Source organism: Oryx dammah, unplaced genomic scaffold (genome assembly GCF_014754425.2).
Source record: "Oryx dammah isolate SB20612 unplaced genomic scaffold, SCBI_Odam_1.1 HiC_scaffold_5, whole genome shotgun sequence".
Lineage (NCBI taxonomy): Eukaryota > Metazoa > Chordata > Mammalia > Artiodactyla > Bovidae > Oryx > Oryx dammah.
Genome location: NW_024070189.1, coordinates 88,162,026 through 88,182,169, shown reverse-complemented (window position 1 = coordinate 88,182,169; position 20,144 = coordinate 88,162,026). Strand labels below are relative to the sequence as shown.

General features: G+C 53.9%; 1 protein-coding gene across 2 annotated transcripts; it reads left to right on the top strand.

Moving 5' to 3' along the window:
* Window positions 1-251: 251 nt before the first annotated feature.
* On the top strand, window positions 252-19,138 carry MOB3A (MOB kinase activator 3A). 2 transcript variants are annotated; one of them, XM_040241843.1, is made up of 4 exons: window positions 252-486; window positions 10,854-11,376; window positions 15,447-15,649; window positions 17,843-19,138. In XM_040241843.1, exons 2-4 carry the CDS (start codon window positions 10,956-10,958, stop codon window positions 17,870-17,872), a joined length of 654 nt encoding a protein of 217 aa, XP_040097777.1. In that variant the 5' UTR covers window positions 252-486; window positions 10,854-10,955; the 3' UTR covers window positions 17,873-19,138. The 2 variants fall into 2 exon arrangements, with proteins under 2 accessions (XP_040097777.1, XP_040097778.1); XM_040241844.1 differs by lacking the exon at window positions 252-486 and adding an exon at window positions 5,449-5,619.
* Window positions 19,139-20,144: the final 1,006 nt, after the last annotated feature.

Sequence of the window (20,144 nt, the reverse complement as noted above, 5' to 3'; positions counted from 1 at the left end):
CGTGCCACGCCCCTCCGCCGCGCACCAACCAACGGCGCCCTCTCGGGAGGGCCACGACCCTGCCCCGCCCGCGGCGTAGGCCTAGCCCCTGTAACGGGCAATAGAGGGCGCAGGTTCCTCTTTCAGGCCCCGCCCAGGAGCGGCCACTCCAAGAGGAAGCTCCACCCCTTTGTTGGTCCCTCCCCCCGTCCGGGCCTCACGCATGCGCCCACAGCCATCGCAAAGCTCCTCCTTCCAGGCGGGCCTCCCGGTTCGAGGCCGCGTCTCTTGCTCCCGGCACACAGCAAGTTCCGCCCGGAGGCCTCCCCGGCTCTCGTTTCCGGGGAGGCCTTGCCCTGAAGCGGAAGTATATCCGGTGAGGGGCGGGGCGGTCGTGTGCGAAATTACTCCGGGCCTGGCAACTAGACCGGACTGGCCAGCGGCCCGGGAACTGGGTCCAGCGGCGAACTTGACCCAACTCTTCCGGCAGCAGGAGGCAGGTGGCAGGTGAGTCCTCAGAGAGGCCAGCGCGCCCGGCAGGGAGGTCGGGCCCCTCAGAGGGGCGACCGCGAGTAGAAAGGAGGCCAGGTCCCTCAGGAGGGCGAAGGCGGCGAGGCCGGGTTCCTCAGAGGGGAGACGGCGAGGAGCCCGGATCCCTCAGGGGAGCGACGGCGGGAAGGCCGGGTCTCTCAGAGGGATGGACGGTGGTGGAGGGGCGGGAGCCGGTGGCGGCCCCTTGGTGGAATTAGTGGTTACCAGTGGAGAAGAAAATGCAACCCACTCCAGTGTTTTTGCCTGGAGAGTCCTAGGGACGGGGGAGCCTGGTGGGCTGCCATCTATGGGGTCGCACATAGTCGGACACTACTGAAGCGACTTAGCAGTAGCAGTAGTGGTTACCAGGGCCACCCCCTTCTGGTATCAATAACCAGGACCCCACCTCCTGGTTTGGATGGAAAGTCCACAAGATTTTAGGCCCCCAGCGCACTGTGACCCCCGCCCTCTGAAAGCAGTCTTCCTGGTCCCCACAGCCCCTGAGCAGTGGGCACTGCCCACCAGCTAACCCCCCTGCTTCATCTCTTCACTGACTGAAGGGCTTGCATTTGCTTTAAATGATTATGTACTTTACTAAATGTCACTGAAAAGGGAAGCCGGAGGTTGACTGGAAAATACAGAGAGTCAGAGTAGCAAATAAATAGCCAGTGATGCTCCCACCCAGAGAGCCACTGCTCATTTTGGAGTAAAAGTCTTCCATTCTTTATCTGCAGGTGCTTTCTACCCCTTGCATCTTTTTTTTTTTTTTTTTAACCTTTTTATAGAGTCTCGGTTGACGCCCAATCAACTGCATTCATTCAGAGATACACTTGGATACATTTTGGCGTGTGATACACAAGCATTTTGCATATTTCACCCCACTGCCTGTCTGCACTTTGTGATCTTCGACTTGCTTCTGTTACATGTGGTCTTTGCTAGCCACTTCTTCATTCCTCCCTCCACCCAACATAAAGTTCAGGGACTCTTATGAGCCCATTTTACAGACTCAGCCAAGAATGATGAGTGATGCCAAGAATCCTGGCCCTGGCCAATGTCAGGATAGGGTGCTGCAGCCTCCCAAAGCCCTGAGTGCCCATCCACCTCCCACCCCGCCCCAAGTTCATGGTAGCCTGTCAGTGTCTGTTGTACTGATTATGGAATGAAGCAAGTGGAAGTCTTGGCTGCCCCACCCTGCCTGCCCGCACCCTGGGGCACTGTTTCTCCTCTCCCTTCCGAAGGCGCCCTTTGTTTGTTTACGGGGAACCTCAGCCTGCTCCAGTCCACAGCCTCTCCCCTCCCCAGAGTCCCACCTCAAATAGCATCTGTCCCACTGCTTCTGTCCTGATGGCGACAGGGGTGGTTCCCCCTTTTATAACCCTTCAGAGCTGAGCTGTCCTGTGCAGTAGCCACTGGCCATTCATGGCTAGTGATCACTTGAACGTGGTTATTCCAAAATTGGATGTACCCTTCGTGTAAAATACACAGCAGTCTCTGGAGACTTGGAGCGTTAAGGCGGGGGTGGGGTAGGAGGTGTGTAAAATAGTTCCTTAGTATTTTCTATACTGGTTAGATGTTAGTCACTTGTTTCTTTTCTTTTTGTTACTTTTTAATGTGGCTACCAAAAAGTTAAAAATTACACATGCAGCATGTATTTCAGTGTCTTCCAAGGCATTTTTAAAAAAATATTTATTTGACTGCATCAGGTCTTAGGTGCAGCAAGCAGGATCTTTTTTATTTGTAGCATATGAACTCTTAGTTTCTGCATTTAGGATCTAGTTCCCTGACCAGGTTTCCTTGCATTGAGAGCACAGAGTGTTAGCCACTGGACCACCAAGGAAATCCCATGGCATTTGTTCTTTATGCCAGGATGTCTAGATGTGTTCTTTATTTATGCCTTCTTTCTTAGGATTCATCATTTTCTGCTTCCTATCTGTGGCTTTAGTCATTTCTTAAATGGGGTGAGGAATTCACAGGATTTAGCCAAATGCCTGGTGTGTTGTAACTGATAAATTTGTGTTAGCTATATGTTTTTTAATTGTTTTTACTTTTATTTATTTATTTTTTGGTTGTTCTGGGCCTTTGTTGCTGCTTGGACTTTGCTCTAGTTGCCGTGAGTGGGGGCCACTCTTCACTGTGGCGTGTGATCCTCTCATTGCTGTGGCTTCTCTTGTTGCGGAGCACAGGCTCTAGGTGCATGGGCTTCAGCGGTTGCAGCATGTGGTCTCAGTTCTTGTCACTTCTGGGCTTAGTTGCTCCTTCATTGGCAGGCAGATTCTTTACCACTGAGCCACCAGGAAAGCCCAAGCCACCTGGGAAGCCCCAGTAATTTTTTTTTTTTTAATAAACTTAAGTTTTCTAGAGCAGGTTTAAGCTTACTGCATAATTGAGCGGAAGGTACAGGGAATTCCTGTATGCTCCCTGCCCCCACGTGTGCATTGCCTCCCCAGTTATCAGCATCTCCCACCAGAGCAGGACATTTGTCACCAGGATGAACCTCCACTGACACATCCCTGTCAGCCAGCATCCAGAGTACATTTGGTGGGTTCACGCTCAGTGGTGCATGCTCTCTGGGTTTGGACAGATGTGCACTGACACGTACCCATCATTTTTTCACACAGAGTAGTTTCACATCCCTAAAAATCCTCTGTGCTCCACTTCTCATCTCCCCTGTAAACTCCCCACCTCCACAATGGCCCCCCACAACCACTGATCCTTCTTCTGTCCCCAGAGCTCAGCTCTGCCTTCTCCAGAACATCATAGAGTGGGAATCACGATGTTACCTTCTTACATGGGCTTCTTTCACTTAATGATGCACATTTACAGTTCCTCCTATCTTTTTGAGGCTTGATAGTATACTTTTGTTTTGAACCATCTAAAGGAGAAAGTATGTCTATCATCTCTCAAATCTGGACCATGGTGTTTAGCCACCAGGTGCCCCACATAGCTGTGACAAGCTGAGTTCTAGGTGTGCCTCTCTCTCAACAAAAGTAGAAGTGGTTGTTTCAGTCCCAAAGAGGGTTCTTGGAAGTACCATTTCAGTTCGTGGGCTCAAGATGATGCGTATTCCTAACAAGGTTAAGGCAGTCTGCTTCATATGTAATGATGCTCCCAAGCCAGCCAAGTCCATGGGCGAGTCAGCCATTAACCGTCATTCCGGGAGCTGCTCTCCCACCTCCAGGGCTTCCTGAAGTGGAGGGTGAACAGAAATTCCCCAAGCAGCTGACTTGGAACTTGGGTTTTTACTCGGGGAACTTCTGGACATGCCCCAGCTGGTGAGCTCCTGACTTCCTGGAATTGCGAGGTTCAGGCTGCTTAAGCCAAAAAGGGGAATCTGACTTCAGAAACCAGGTTCTGGGAAGGAGATGGTCGTTCCTGTGGCTGCTGAGTCCCAAATAATACATCCAGGGCTGGGCTGCTTTCCATGGGGGCCCATCCTGGGCACTCTCTGTGGGGTGTGGAGCAATATCCCTGGCCCCATCCATTCAGTGCCAGGAGTGCCCCATTCCCCTGTGGTCCCTGGGGGGCAGGGTCACTGCATTTGAGACCCATGGCTGTAGCTGAGCATGGAGGGAGTTCTCCCAATGCCTGGAGAGAGTGTGGTGCCTGGTGGATACCCTCCCCACAGACTGGGGTCAGTGCACAGGCAAGTCACGAGGACCCTGATGTTGAGAGGAAGTTTGGGCAGCCAGAAAAGGTGGGGCTTGTGGTGGATGGAAGTTTGGAGGCATGGTTTCTTGTGTATTCCCTTTCTGACACTCAGTTCTCCAGTCAGTCAACCACGCAGTGAAGGCTTCTGCAGCTTTGGAACAAGTCCTCAGAAGGAAGAAGTGTGACTCCTTCATGGACACACCACCCATGACCTCTCCTGCATTTCTCTCCTTTCTGTCCCCCGACCCCCAACACCGTTTTGTTGAACAGAAAATCTGTGTTTGCCCCCGCGGGGAACTGAGACAGAGGGAGGAGCTTCAAAGGAGAATCATGGCACTGGGCTGTGGACACCTGGCAGCCCCTTTGTCTTGGTAGAGCAGAGGACAGTAGAGGTGGGGACAACTGGGCTTAGATCCCAGGCCATCTCTTATCTGCTATGGGCTCAGGGCTCTCAGAGGCACCAGGAAGGGTCCTTGCTGCCTCGCCCCCAGCTTCCTGCGAGGCCAGTGATCCTGGTCATCCCTTGGCTTGGAGGGCTTGTAGGCGCATCACCCGATCTCTGCCTCCGTCACATGGCTGTGTGTGTCTGTGTCCAGACCCCCCTGTTCTTGTAGGACACGATGACCTCAACTTCAGTACGTCTGCAGTGGTCCTGCTTCCGCATGGGTCACCTCACCTGTTAAGACTTCAGCACATCTTTTGAGGGGGGATGTGATTCTGCTTATAAAAGGGCGATAGGAGATAACTGCTGATGGGCATGGGGTTTCTTTGTGGGGTGATAAGAATGTTCTGGAATTAGGTAGTGGTGATGGTTGCACACTTCATGATTTTACTAAAATCCATTGAATTGTGTAAGTTTATAGTAATGTGAATTATATATCAGTTGGCTTTTGTGGGGAAAAAAAAGGATTACTAGGAGGGCTGGACTATAGCGAGCCCGTCTAAAGCACCTGGCCTTTGTTGTGTCCTTCAGGATGCAGGCAGCCTCCCCACCCCGGGAGCAGTCTCAGTACTTAAACACAAACATTTAGACGATGGGAGACAGCCCTGAGGCGCAACCATCTTTAACAGGACAGATCCTGGGCTGTGAGCATCTTCTAGCCAGCCACAAAGGCTGCTGGGCCAGGGGCAGGGTTTACACACAACAGTGGCAAATGTCATCAGCCAGGCAGGATGTGGAGGCACCGGAAGGAAGTGGCGACGGGGCTGAGGGTTGCCAACAGGAACTGTGTTTTGTTTTTAGAAAAGGAACAGGGGTGGGTGGGTGTGTGCTGGGGCAGGGGAATTTTGTCATTTTAACCTTTGTCACTCTTGGAGTTTGTAAGTGCCACATTCATCTAGTGTGCGGGAAGACCCAGGGGAGCCCCTTGTGCTGGCTTCCGAGAAGCCTCTCCTGGTTTTACCTTTGCTGCCCTTGGAGGTCTTCTAAGAGGGGGCAGAAACCCGGGATCCCCAGAAACGGTACCTGGGATTTTGGTGGCGGGAGGTTGCTGCAGTGACCCCCGGGTGCTTCTCAAGGAAAAGGCACTTTCTAGTGGCTGCCCACTCCTTGGTCATAGGAGCCCAAGGGAGTGTGTTTTTTATAGAAAGTGCTGTTTGGTTTTGATGGGAACTCTGTCCATCCAGGAAGTTTTTCAAAAATCATTGCTTCCACTTAAAAAAAAACCCTCCCACTTTCTCAGGAGACAGAAAGGTAGACAGGAACCTTATAAGCCTGCTTCATCACCCTGCCCCATCTTCTAGAACCATCCTGGTGCGGGTCTGCTCCGTGGCTTGACGGGCTGTAGATAGAGCTGTGGGGTCGCCCGGGTCAGTGGAGTCCCTGCCCATTTCTCACCACCCCACAGCCTGTGCCTGTCTGACAGGTCACGTGGCCCCAGAGACCCCAAAGTCAATAGAAGGTAGCAGCGGGGTGTGGGCAGGTTGCATTTTTCTTGGTGTTGTGGTTCTCTGTGAGGGTGAGAAGGCCGGCTATAGGGCAGATAAAGAGCCTGGACACCTGGGTGCACAGAGGCCGCTGTGGGGGCTCAGGGGCCAGCCCAGGCCAACCCCACTCTGGCTGGATGAGGGATAGCACCCTGCTTTGTCTTCTCATGGCCAAAGTGAGGCTGCATTCAGCCCAGGCAGAAGGGTGTTTGGAGGCTAAAGTGGGTCGTGGGTGAGAAATTGCTGGCAGGCGGTAGGTGCAGGGGAGGGCAGCTTGGATTGCTGGTCAGTCCACACAGGAGGACTGTCCCTTGACCTGCTCTTGGAGTGGCCCTGAGAGCTGCTTGGTTTACAGATGAACCACCTGGGCGGGTGCACGGCCCCTCGGCAGTTAGCGGTCATGGTCGGGGGGCAGGTGGAGGTGCAGGGCCCCCACCTGCCACATCCAGCACAAGTGCCCTCATACAGAAGAGTCCCTGCTGCCCAGCACAAGGGATGCGACTAGTCTCTGCAACAGAGGGTCAGGGCAGGTGGCCTCTTAACCGGGGCCTCCTGGGGGTCTCAGATCATCCACATTGGGAGAAAAACGGCAGCTGGGCTCTTTGTGGCTGCCCTCCCTTTTTGGAGGCACCTCTTCCTGCTCTCCAGGCCCTAGGCACAGGTCTTTACCATACCTCCAGAACCAGGGAGGGTCAGAACCGGAGGCACCTACACCAGACTGCAGGTGCGGCAGAGGTGCCTGGTGCGGGAGCAGCCCCAGCTAGGAGGGACTTGGCCCTGGATTTGGGATGAAGAGTGGAGGGTGGGGCAGTGGAGGTGGGTGGCCAGGCAGAAGGGACCACAGTTTCATCCCCACGGTCCAGGGTGCAGACACTGACTCCTTCTGCTACCAACTGTGCAGCCTAACAGTGATTTACTCATTAACTGGGTAGTAGTTAATGGTGACCACTAGTAGTTAATGGTTAGTACTGAGTCACCATCTTCTAGCCCAGTGTTTCTCACCTGAGATGCTCCTGCCTTCAGGGGATACTGGATCACATCTGGGGACATCTGTGGTCGTCACAACGGGGGATGCTCCTCACATGAGGGGGCAGGGCTGCTGCTCACCCCCATAGTGCCCAGGGTGGCCCCAGTGTCAGCAGAGGCAAGTCCGGGCCTCAGTCTTCCCAGCTCTAGAGCAGGGTTCTGCTTTGCTCCATGGGTTACCGTGACTGCCTCACTGGGCGTTAACCAAGGTGGCGGGAAGTGATGCTGGTGGCTGGGGCCTCAGGGCCAGCTCTTCTGGTCTCTGGACGGGCCTCCTCGTGCCAGAGCACAGGTGGCTTCCTGCCCCGTCGCCAGGGGGCCTGTCCGCGCACGTCCCCTCTGTCACACGTCAGTGCCTGCGCCTTTCACCCGTGTGGTCTTCTGAGTTTGTGCTGTCACCTCGCACGGTAAGCAGATTTTACAGGCAGTTCTGGCCCCAGCTTGAACCCAGAGGGAAATGGCCTGTTCTTTGTGGTTCCCAGAGCAGCACTTCAGCCCACTCTTGCTCTGTCTCCTCACCCTACTTTAAAAATAACAGCTTTCCTGGCTCTCACTGATGTAGCAGACTCTCTGCCTTTCATGTGTGCAGTCCACTGTTTTCAGTCCATTCACATTGTCTGCAACACCACCTCTCTCCAGTTCCAGAACATTCTGTCACCTAGGAAGAAACCTTGTTCCCGTCAGCAGTCACCCCATCCCTTGCCCCAGCCCCTGACCACCAGGAACCCACTCCCTGTGTCTGCGGATCGGTCTGCTCTGCACGTTTCCCATCAGCGGAGTCACACCTGTGTGTCCTTCTGTGTCTGCCTCTCTCACTGAGCACCGTGTCCTCAGGGTCTGTCCATGTGGTAGCGAGTGTCAGGGCTTCTCTCCCTTCCATGGCTGAGTGATGCTTCCGTGTGTGGATCAGCTCACCCACTACTGGGCATTTGGGTGTCTCCACCTTTTGGCTGTTAGGAATCATGCTGCTGGACACACTTCGTACAAGGTTTTGTGTGGACATGTGTCGTCCACAAGTGTTATCACTTGGATGGACACTTAGGAGAGAGCTGCTGGTGAGACGGTAACTGCAGTTCTAAACTGCTGGGCTCTTTTCCTCAGCAGCCACCCCATTTTACATTACCCCAGCAGCGCGGGAGGGCTCCTGTTGACTGTCCTGTTTGATTACACTGTCCTCGTGGGGGCGGCAGGTCCCTCCCCTCCTCCCTGGGCTCCCTACATCTGGCTCCATCCCTGGATGCTCAGCCTCTGTGTTTTGCATAGTTCATGCTGCCTTGAATCAACCTTCCAGTACCCACAGTGTCAAGTGGGGCCCAGAAGAATGAGCAGGCTTCACCTACCAGTGGGGAGGACGGATGGTCCCCAGCCTGCGTGTAACCAGGGCCCAAGTGACCCAGTTGTGTCAGCTGTGAGTTACCCTCCCTGGTGTTCCTTCAGATGTTCTGTGTAGCCTCTGTCTGAGTTTCCAATGGCTGCTGTAACAAATCACCACAGACTTTGTAGCCCAAACCACACAGATTATCCTCTTACAGTTCGAGAGGGTGAGTCCAGCTCAGGCCTCTCAGGGCTAAAATCCAGGTGTGGGCAGGGCCGGTCCCTCCGGAGGCTCCGGGGGAGCTTCGGCTCCGGCCTTTTCCAGCTTCTAGAGGCGCCGCATCCCTGGCTTGCAGCCCCCCCATCCTCCCAGTCAGCAGAGCAGCATCTCCCGTCTCTCTGCCTCTGCCTCTGTCAGCAGGCCCTGTGGACATGCGGAGGACACGGAAGGGGGAAGGAGGTAGGGTCAGGGTTGTGCCTGCCCCAAGGGGAGAGGTGCTGGACCCCTCCTTTGGACCCCGCCCTCCACACTCCATGCTCCAGAAGAAGTACTCTGAGGGCCCAGCTTACCGCCGTCCTTCTCACTTGAGACCAGAGCAACCTCTTTCTTGTTAGTTTCTCATAACTCAAGAGTCAGAATTATTCCTGGCTCTACAGGCAGGACACCCTGGCTAGAACACTGGTGTGTGCCCTTCACATTATCTGTCCAGCCTCTGGAATTAACCCAGAGGTTCAAGGCGGCCACTGAGCCAATGGGGATCAGTCTGATTTCCGACCTGCCGACGTGTAGAAGAGCCGAGCCTGCAGGAGATGCTGGGCTCCCGGATGTGGTGGGTCGTGACTCAGCGCTTACTAACTGCCTGCTGAGGTCCTTCCCTTCCTGGTCGCCCCATCTGGAGCATGGACATGGGTGCAGACATGTGTGAACTGGGCTGAGGTGACCAGACCTGCCTGACTCAGGCCCATCCCCCAGCACAGCTTCTCCATCACTGAGGTCAGCCTAGTGGCATGACATTGTCCCCTGGGGGTGACGGGATCCCTGTGCAAGGACACGCGAGGTCCTTTCAGACATGGAATGTCCAGAAGTTTCTGATTGTGAACGTAGGCTGTTCGAAGCCCCTCGGTTTGTCGCAATTTGCTGCACGGCATGCTTGATCTGGAGGGTCAAGGTCCCAGGACCAAGAAACTGACTCCAGAGGTGTTTATTACAACATTACGTGTATATTACAACATTACGTGTATATTACAACATTACAAGTGGTTTTCATCTCACCGGGAGGGCAGGGCTGTGTGTGCTGGAGCCCAGCCTGGGCAGTGCTTCCGCTTCCCCCAACCTGGGCCCACTTCCCCCTCTGCTGCTGCTCCTGGGTGAGCTCCCAGGATACCTCCACCCAACCCAGTCCTGACCAGGTCCACTCCCAGGAAAGCGTATCTACCCCAGCCAGAGACGGAGACAAGGGGCGGTGGGCCATTGTGGCCATTGGAGTGGTGATGGTGAAGGAGCAGCGCGTGACTGGTCCCAAGTATGAGCCAGACCCAGGCTCCTTGTGCTTGATTTCACCCTTTCACACCCCCTGCGGTGGGGTCTGTTACTCCCAATGTGACAGGGAAGACAATACAGAACAGAGGCTTGGGAGGGGCCTGTTCATCAGAGCAGGGCCGTGGCAGTGCAGCCCCTACACTGGGGCCTCGTCCCCAAAGTGAGCAGCATCTGTCACAAGACCAGACCACTCGTGGAGGCATCTTTACTTAGGTGGTACATCCGGGTGGGTAGTGTCCCCCAGATTCCTGTCTGCCCCTTGGACGTGGAGCTGTGCAGATGTTAGGCTAGAGAGCTGAGGGCCCATGGCGTTATGGAGGGCCCTGGTCCAGAGACGAGACTGTGACACGAGCCACAGAGAGGAGGAGAGGCAGCAGGAGTCAACGCCCTTCCAGCCCTGGAGCCCAGAAGCCCCACGGTCAGGCTGTGGGCAGAGCTAGTTCCTCCTGGGGCTCCCTCCCAGCTCCACCAGTGCCACTGGTCCTTGGAGTCTCCATCTCTGTGTCCATCATCACACGGCCTCTTACAAACTCATCACTGGATTTGGGGTGCCCGGATAGTCCAGGAATAGGGCAACCCAAGATCCTTAATCAGTCTGCAAAGACTCTCTTTCCAGATAAGATTCATTCACAGATCCCTGGCTATGGACATCTCTTCACAGAGGCTGCCACCTAGCCTGAGGGGCCCACCCTCAGTTGGCATGTGGGGCCAGCAACTTTCTCTTTACCAAAAGCCTCTGGGCATAGAGGGGATGTGCTGGGGCAGTTCTGTGTGCCCTTTTGTTGAAACTCAAAACCACAAGTCCCAGGAGGGTCCCCAGTCCACCCGCTGGTGCTTCTAGAACAGGGTTTCAAGAAGGGTCACGATGTTTCCTTTTTGTGTGTTCCAGGTCTGAGGGAGCCCTGGGGCCCTGTGACCTTCCTGTCGTGAGCGTCCTGCCCGGCCCTCCTCTCAGAAACCTCGTGGGGGGCGTCCCGAGAACGCGGCCAGGATGTCCAACCCCTTCCTAAAGCAGGTCTTCAACAAGGACAAGACCTTCCGGCCCAAGCGCAAGTTTGAGCCAGGCACCCAGCGCTTCGAGCTGCACAAGAAGGCGCAGGCCTCGCTGAATGCAGGGTTGGACCTGAAGCTGGCGGTGCAGCTGCCCGCAGGCGAGGAGCTCAACGACTGGGTGGCCGTGCACGTGGTGGACTTCTTCAACCGCGTCAACCTCATCTACGGCACCATCAGTGACGGCTGCACCGAGCGCTCCTGCCCCATCATGTCGGGCGGCCCCAAGTATGAGTACCGTTGGCAGGACGAGCACAAGTTCCGGCGGCCCACGGCACTGTCAGCCCCCCGCTACATGGACCTGCTCATGGACTGGATTGAGGTGCAGATCAACAATGAGGACATCTTCCCTACCAACGTCGGTGAGTCTCTGCGCTTTTGTGTTCTTTTAGGGTCAACTTTATTGGGATGGAGTCCACACACCACTACATCCACCCATTTAAAGTACATGGTTCAGGGGCTTCCCTGGTGGTCCAGTGGTTGGGACTCCGTGCTTCTGCTTCATGGGGCACAGTTGGGGAACTAAGACCTCACATGCTACATGGTAAGGCAAATTTAAAAAATGCAGTTCAGTGGTGTTATAGTACATTCACAGTGTCGTGCAGCTATCAGCTCTACCTAAATCCATCTCCCTGGAGGCTTCCCTGGCCCAGTGGTTAAGAATCCGCCTGCCAAGGCAGGGGACACGGGTTCCATCCCTGGTCTGGGAAGATCCCACATGCTGAGGGGCAGCTAAGCCTGTGCCCCACAACTACTGAGTCTGTACTCTAGAGCCCATATTCTGCAACAAGAGAAGCCTGCACACTGCAGCTGGAGAAAGCCCACATGCAGCAGTGAAGACCCTGCACAGCCAAGGAAAAAAAGTCCATCACCCTAAAAGAAGCCCCATCCCCTTCAGCAGTCACCCGCACCACCTCCCCAGCCCCTGACCACCAGGAACCCACTGTCTGTGTCTGTGGCTTTGCCTATTCTGAACGTTTCCCATTGGTGGAATCATACCCTGTGTGTCCTGTGTCTGCTTCTCACACTGAGCGTTGTGTTCTCAGGGTCCATCCGCGTGGTAGCGAGTGTCAGGGCTTCTCTCCTTTTCATGACTGAGTGATGCTCCTGTGTGTGAAGGGACACATTTTGCTTCAAGCAAAGGCTTCCCTGGTGGCTCAGATTTTAAAGAAAGTGTCAGGGCTTCTCTCCTTTTCATGACTGAGTGATGCTCCTGTGTGTGAAGGGACACATTTTGCTTCAAGCAAAGGCTTCCCTGGTGGCTCAGATTTTAAAGAATATACATGCAAAAAAAAAAAAAGAATCTACATGCAGTGCAGGAGACCCAGGTTCAATCCCTGGGAGAAGGGAATAGCTATCTCCTCTAGTATCCTTGCCTGGAGAATTCCATGGACAGAGGAACCTGGCAGGCTGTACTCCATGGGATAACTGAGCGACTAAACACAGAGTTAAGGGATCTTGAGATAGACAGTTTTGGATTATCTGAGTGAGCCCTAAATGTCATCACAAGGTCCTAATGAGGGGGCAGAGGGAGACTCGTTGCCCAGGGAGGCAGAAGGTGGTGAGGTGATGGGAGGAAGAAGGGACCATAAGCCCAGAAAAGATGGGACTGGGTTTTCCCTGGAGCCTGTGGAGGACCCAGCTCTGCCCACAGCTGGACTCCAGCTCGGCACCATGTGGACTCTGGCCTCAGGAACTGGGAGAGAATTGTCCTGAGCCACTGAGCGGCCCCAGGAGACAGCAGATGTTATTCTCATGTTCACCGGGGCTGCTTGGAGTCCTGGTAGGCTGACTGGTGAGCAGGCCTCAGGCCTGGCTTTGGGCTGCTGGCATGCTGCGTGCTTCATTGAGTTTCTCACCCCCAGGCCTCACTCACTGTCCGTACAGTGAACCACGTTGACTCAGGCAAGGGGCTTCCAGGGACCCACCTGGGAAAAGGCCATCCCACACTCATCAATTTCCCGAAACAGATTCCTGGGCAGTCCCCTGTCAGGTTCCTGGGTCCAAGTCTGCACCTTCTTGCTGTCATCCTGAGTCAAGGCTTTGCTGGGACCATCTGAGGCCCTGCAGGGTCCACTTCCTAGAACTCAGAGCTGCCTCGAGTCAGTGCTCATACACCAGAAAGGAGAGCAGGAAAAGAGCAAGAGAAATGAACTGGGCAGATGTCACCCAGCTGCCCAGCAGAGGGTAGGAGCTGCCTGGCCCAGGCCGTATCTTCCAGCCCTGTCCACAGACCCCAGGGCCAGCTCCGCCCCTCAGCCTGGTTCCACCCGCACCCCCACCCCCAGTGGACTGAAGTGGTTCTCTTTGCTTGTTTGCGGTGCTGCTCAGAACAGGCGCCTCCCGTGCCCTTCAGGGCTAGATCTGTGGCCAAACAGAGAAAGCACAGGTCCAAAAGTTCATCCTGCCCCCCACGCTGGTGCTTCCATGCCTGAGCATCCACTTAGCCCCAAAGCCACCTGGCTACTCTAGAGTTTAGACCCGAGATCTGTCCACACGCTTTTCCCATAAAGGACCAGATGGGCTGCCTCGGATACTCAGATCTGCCGTACAACCCAAAAGCCATCATGGATGACATGTAAAAAAGTGTGCATGAGGAGTAGGCCTGCGTTCCAGTAAAACTTACCTGCAGAAGTGGGTGGTGGGCCAGGTTTGTGACTCCATGTGAGGGCATCTTGCAGGCGTGGGCAGTGCAGTCCCAGAAGATCCTGTGTCCAGGCCCTTCTCCTATGGGGCTGTTGCTCCCTCTCCACCTGGGATGACCCAGGAGGACCTCAGTGACTCCCATCCCCCCCAGGAAAGGGGGCACTGTGGGGCCCTAGCCTAGTTGGGCCCAGGATCCTGTGTGGCAGATGCTGGGTATGTGCTGTGCTACCTTCCTCTGCCTGCCATAGGCTCTGGTTCCCTCTGACCTCCCAACGCTGAGGAGACCTTCCCTTATGGGGGGTCCTCATGCCCTCAAGGCCACTGTCCCACCACTCAAGTTTCATGGGTCTTCACGGATGGCAGGTGAGCCTCAGATGTCCTGTGAACATGGTTTTACCCAGGAGTCAAGTATTCTTGGACTTCCCTGATGGTTAAGAATCCACCTGCCAATGTAGGAAACACGAGTTCGATCCCTGGTCTGGGAACATCCTACATGCGGCAGAGCAACTAAGCCTGTGGGCTTCAGCTACTGAGCTCATGCACTTAGAGCCTGTGCTCTGCAACAAGAGAAGCCACCGCAATGAGAAGCCTGCACACACAACTCAAGAGAACCTGTGCTCAGCAACGAAACCCTAGCACAAAAATTTTTTAAATTAGTTTAAAAAAGAGTCAAGCATTCCTTCTGTTTAGCTCTTTTCTCCTGTTGGATGGAGGCAGGAAACCCAGAGGCCTCACTGGTGCTGAACAAGCCTTCTGCAAAAGAACATCCCCAGACACCCAGCCTGGAGCACCAGTGCCATCAGCAGTATGGGACACGCATACACACAGGAGGGAGCTGGCCAGGAGCATGACGGTCGGTCTTGGGGAAGGTCTTTCCCGTTTGCCTCGTGCCTCGACACCCTGGGACCTGCCTCTGGCGTGAGAAGCCCTCACTCAGGCTAGTTGTCCCTGACTGGCCGCTGACACCGCCCCTTGAGCTGCTGAGCACACAGATCCTGAGCACCTACTTGGATGTCTTTGGAGATTTGCTTGCCTACCAGCAGCTGCCATTCCATTTTCTGTGAGTGCATCCCAGAGTGTTGTGGCTGTCCACAGGCTGGCTGTCCACAGGCTGGGTGGAGCCCCTCTCGTGAAGGACGCAGGACCTGTCCATCCTGCTCCTGGGCAGCCCCCGGTAGCGCTGGTCATGTGGTGTGAGTGCATGGCATCTGTCCCCTGGGCTGAGGAGGACACTCGAGGTGGGGAGGGGCATGTTGGTGCAGCCCATGAATGTGCCTGACGCCAGAGGGCCACCCCCAGCTGGGTCGACAAGTCTTAACCACAATTTTAAAAATTTTTTTAAAAATTGAAAAATAGAAATAAAATGTATTTCAGTAATAGAAAAACAAGGTGCATGTATGTATGTATGCAATTAAGTTAGGATGTGCATGCAATTAAGTTAGGATGTGTATGTTCAAATGTAAGCAGTACCATGAAGCATACTTAGATGGAACGACATAAATATATTAAGGGAAAAGCATCAAAGTCCAGAACATTGGTTTTTATGCATCGCCCAGTTCCTATCCAAAAAATAAATGTAACCAGAAATAGACACAGAAGCCTGTGAGCCGCCCGGAAGCGGGATGTCAGGTCCACTGCCGGGCAGACGCGGAGGGTGAGAAGGGCAGGACGTCTGGGCCTGCAGGACTGCCCCTGCCTGCCCCCCGGTGCTGTCTGGGGCAGAGAGGCGCAGGTCCTGGAGGGAAGGGAAGGGAAGGGAAGCTGAGCCATGCTCATCGCCCCGCAGGCACGCCGTTCCCCAAGAACTTCCTGCAGGTGGTGAAGAAGATCCTGTCTCGGCTCTTCCGCGTGTTCGTGCACGTGTACATCCACCACTTCGACCGCATTGCGCAGCTGGGCTCCGAGGCTCACGTCAACACCTGCTACAAGCACTTCTACTACTTTGTCACTGAGTTCGGCCTTATCGACACCAAGGAGCTGGAGCCACTGGTGAGCGGGGAGCGTCGTCGGGTAGGCAAGGGGTGCATGGGGTCCCTTCGTTACAGTGGCCCAAAGAGGCGCCTGCCTGCAGTTGCCCCCGCTTCTCTGTGGGGGTGCCCATCCCTCCTGCTGCAGCGGCAGGAGAACAAGGAGCTACTTCTTTTTCTGGTTTTAATTGAGGTAAACTTTACATGTGGTAAAACCACTGATGTAAAAACGAACAATTCAGTTGTGTTTAGTACATTCACAGGGTCCTGCAACCCTCACCTCAGTCCAGTTCCAGAACCTTTCACAACCCTCAAAGCAGTCTTCTCCACATCAGCAGTGACCCCCACCTCAGCCCCTGCAACCACTCACCCACTTTCTGTCTGGGGGGATTTGCCGAATTGGTCAGTATTGACTACCCCACGTCCCCAGAAATGGGAGATTTCAGGTGCCTGAGTCAGATCCCGTGGGCTGTGACATGGAGCCCGTATGCCATACTGTGTTACCCAGATGGCTCTGAGCAGGACCTGCAAGGTCAGAGGGCACAGGTGGTTGCTCTCCCAGTGCCCACCAGCTGCTGCCACTGTTCATGGGTGTCATTATAAGAAGTGGGAACATCTCCCCAAGCTCAGAAATGCCACAACCTTCCAGGGACCGGGTGGTACCTGAGTATACGGGTCTGTTCCTGGGAGACAAGATCATCACTCTGGATATCCCGCCCCAATTGTACCTTTCCTGGCAGGACCCTGGGCTCCATGTGGGCCTGTTTGGGAGGCCTTTTATTTGAGTACACTTGATTACAACCTTGTGTTGGTTTCAGGTGTACAGCACTGTGACTCGGTTATACATGTATTCTTTTTCATAATCTTTTCCATTATGGTTTATCACAGGACACTGAATATAGTTCCCTGTGCTGTATAGCTGGAGAAGGCAATGGCACCCCACTCCAGTACTTTTGCCTGGAAAATCCCATGGACGGAAGAGCCTGGTAGGCTGCAGTCCGTGGGGTCGCTAAGAGTCGGACACGACTGAGTGACTTCACTTTCACTTTTCACTTTCATGCATTGGAGAAGGAAATGGCAACCCACTCCAATGTTCTTGCCTGGAGAATCCCAGGGACGGGGGAGCCTGGTGCGCTGCCGTCTATGGGGTCGCACAGAATCAGACACGACTGAAGCGACTTAGCAGCAGCAGTGCTATATAGCAGGACTTAAATGTTTATCAATTTTATATATAGTAGTGTGTATCTGTTAATCCCAAACTCCTAATTTATCCCTATTTCTTTTCCCCCTTATGTCTGAGTCTGTTTCTGTTTCATAAATGAGTTCATCTGTGCCATACTTTAGATTCCACCTAGAAGTGACATCACGTCGTGTTTGTCTTTCTCTGACTCACATTGCTAAGCATAAAGCCCTTCAAGTCCATCCATGTTGTTGCAAATGGCATTAGTTCACTCTTTTTCATGGCTGAATAACAGTCTGCTGTATAGCTGCGCTGCGTCTCCTTTCTCCACTCCTCTGTCAGTAGGCATTTAGCTTGTTTCCATGTTTTGGTTATTGTAAATAGTGCTGCTGTGAGCATTAGGGTACATTTATCTTTTCAAATTATAGTTTTCTCTGGATACATGCCCAGAAGTAGGATGGCTGAATCAATCTATGGGACCTCTGTATTCTCCATAGTGGTGGCACCAATTTGCTTTACATGTGACCTTTTTTCCTGATTCCTTTCATTGCTTTGGGTCTTTGTAAAAGGCTTATCTTTGACAACTTTTAAAAATCTCTAAAAACATCTCAACATAGTTTTTTCGTGTTTGTATATTCTCTTGTAGGCTCTGGCTAGTAGGGAAGGGGTTTCCCTCTGGGGTAGTGGAATGTTCTGGAACCAGGTAGAGGTAGGGGTTGTCCACCGTTGAGGACAGTTCATTTTATGTGAATCTCACCAAATATGGAAAATAGTCGTGGGCAGTTTTATGATACGCTCATGGTTTTTCACTTAGTATCCTGATCCTGTGGTCCTTTCTCCTGCATTGACGCTTAGAGTTCTTTCTGGAGGCAGAAACTGTGACCCTTCTCATAAAGAGCCTGCCGCCTGGCCTGAGGCACATGCTGTCTATGCCCTGTTTAGTAAGGTTTGTGTTAAATGATGCCCGTGGGCCCCTTGAGACCACGCACTCCGACTTACCTTTGTGACTCCTGATGTCCTGCTTGTTCTTAACAGAAAGAAATGACCGCACGGATGTGCCACTGAGAGCCCTCGGCCCTGTCCTCTCTGCGGCCACGCCCTGGGGGCCTGCTGCGGCTACGCGCCACATCTCCTGCACAGGGACCAGTGTTTTCTAGCCCAGCAGATTCTGGGCTGTCAGGGTTGCATCCTCTCTCCAGTTCCAAGGTGGCAGCAGCCATTAGTCCGGTCCTCTCTGGGCCCCAGTCTCCTCAGCCGTCACATCATGAGGGAGATGGAATTTGAACTCTGTGATTCTCTGTGTTGTGAGCAACCAGGAAAACCCACTTTGTTTGGAAACCACTTGCATCTGCCTGGAGGCTGGCCCACTTTGGGTCCGTCTCCCGACCAGCCAGCATGCTCGGCCACAGGCTCTGGGGCCCAGTCAGCAAGGCCATGGCCGTGCAGCACTTCCCACCATGGCCCAGGTCTGGTTTTGAGCGGTACGAGCACCTGGCTTCTGTCCTCCCTACGTCCTCCCCTAGCCACTTCTGTCTGCCGTTCCTCCAGGACCCTGGGCTCATCCATCAGTTTCCCAAGCCTGCGCCTGCATCCCACATTTCTTGGGGCCCCTTCATGTCACATAAAAGAGTGAATTTTTATAGTTTCATATACAACTGCTGTGAGATGTTACTAGGAGAAAAAGAAAAAGCTTTTTACCTATAGTCTTCCCCTTGCCCTCTAGACAAATGTCCCCTTTTTGCCATGAATACAGGGTGACTCTCCCAGGGAGCACCTCTCCCTGGGTGTACAACCTCTGAATTTCACCTAATGCCTGCCAACATCATATGGAAACCCTTTGTGTGCCACCTGGCCCCCCCCCACCCCAGGACTCTGGGACCAAACCCCAGCACCTTCTCCCTGCAGAAGCTGGAGCGGGGGCACTCCACCAGCCACCTCCCTGCCCATGAGCAGCAGCCTTGGTGGCCTTTGGCCATGGCAACCCTACCTGCCCAGGCCACGCTGGTTCCAAGTTACCTCGAGCTGTCAGGGAGAGGGCCCACCACCGACACTGAACAAGTGCAATTAACGAACGCAACCTGGGCCTCAGTCCTTCAGAAGCTGCCGGCCCTGCTCCTGGAGGCCTGGAAGGACTTTATGAAACCAGCCAATCGAATGTAGCTCCTTTTAGATGCAGAACCACAACCAAACGCCGTAACCACTGTGCCTCTCCAAGTCACCAGCCAGGTCAAGGAAGGCAGTGCGACTAGGGGAGAGAGTCCCCTGCCCACCCTCGTGCACCTGTGGGTATTCCCACAGGGACATCAGAATAAACCAGTCTCCTTATCTGCAGCTGATGACTGTCATTTTTGTCTTCCTAGAGTTAGGACACATCACCACAGTTGTCACCAAGGTGCCCTTGTCCAAGGGGCAAAGAAATCTTCGCCGTCACAACGGTTTGTGGCCCCCAGAGTGCCCGAGTAGATGATCAGACGCACAGCATATTGGTGGGACTAGAATTTCACAGGGTGCCCTGCATCTGGAAAACAGACTGAGAAGGCACCCACCTCTCCCCGGCTTCTGCTTTCTCTCGCATTGCTCTAGACACTGAGCAAACGTGATTTTAACTGTTGTCGCTTCTCAGCCTTTTGGCTGAGATCAAGTGATTTTAACTGTTGCCTCTTTGCAACATAAAAACGTTCCAGAAAACTTTGAACTGGGTGCAGAAGAGTAGAGTGAGAGGGAACAAACAGGGGTGTTTTCTCCATCCTAGGTATCCTGTGACCTTAGCACATGAGTTTACCCCAGACATCTCTTACATGCAAAATATGGGATTGTGTTACTCTCAGGGGTCCTGGGGCCAACAGAGCAGTCTTATGAGAAGCTGTGGATCCGGTGGATTCCAGCCCGGTGTGTGGCTTCCTTCCCCTAGAGGGCGCGCCGTCTCCATCACAGGGAGAGAGTGTCTTCAGGGGACTCCTGGTTACTTGGAAATAAATACTTTCTAATGAAGCCTGTGTTTCCTTACCCCTGGATTTTGCAAATACACCACAGAGACTTCCAGGACCAGTTTAAAGTCTGGGGAGCTATTTGCCGTTATTTGGAACAACAGCCCCCAAAGTTGTCCTGGTCCTGGTCCTGGTACCTGTGAACATGTCACTTCATGGGCAGAGGAGACTTTGCAGGAGGGGTTAAGTATAGGCCCCTGAGATGCTGGATTCCTGGGGTCCCAGTGTCATCACAGTGTCCTTATAAGAGGCGGGGGGAGGGTCAGAGGGAGATGCTGTGCTGCTGGCTATGAGGATGGAGGCAGAGGCCGCGAGCCAGGGATAAGGCACCTCTAGAATCTGGGAAAGGC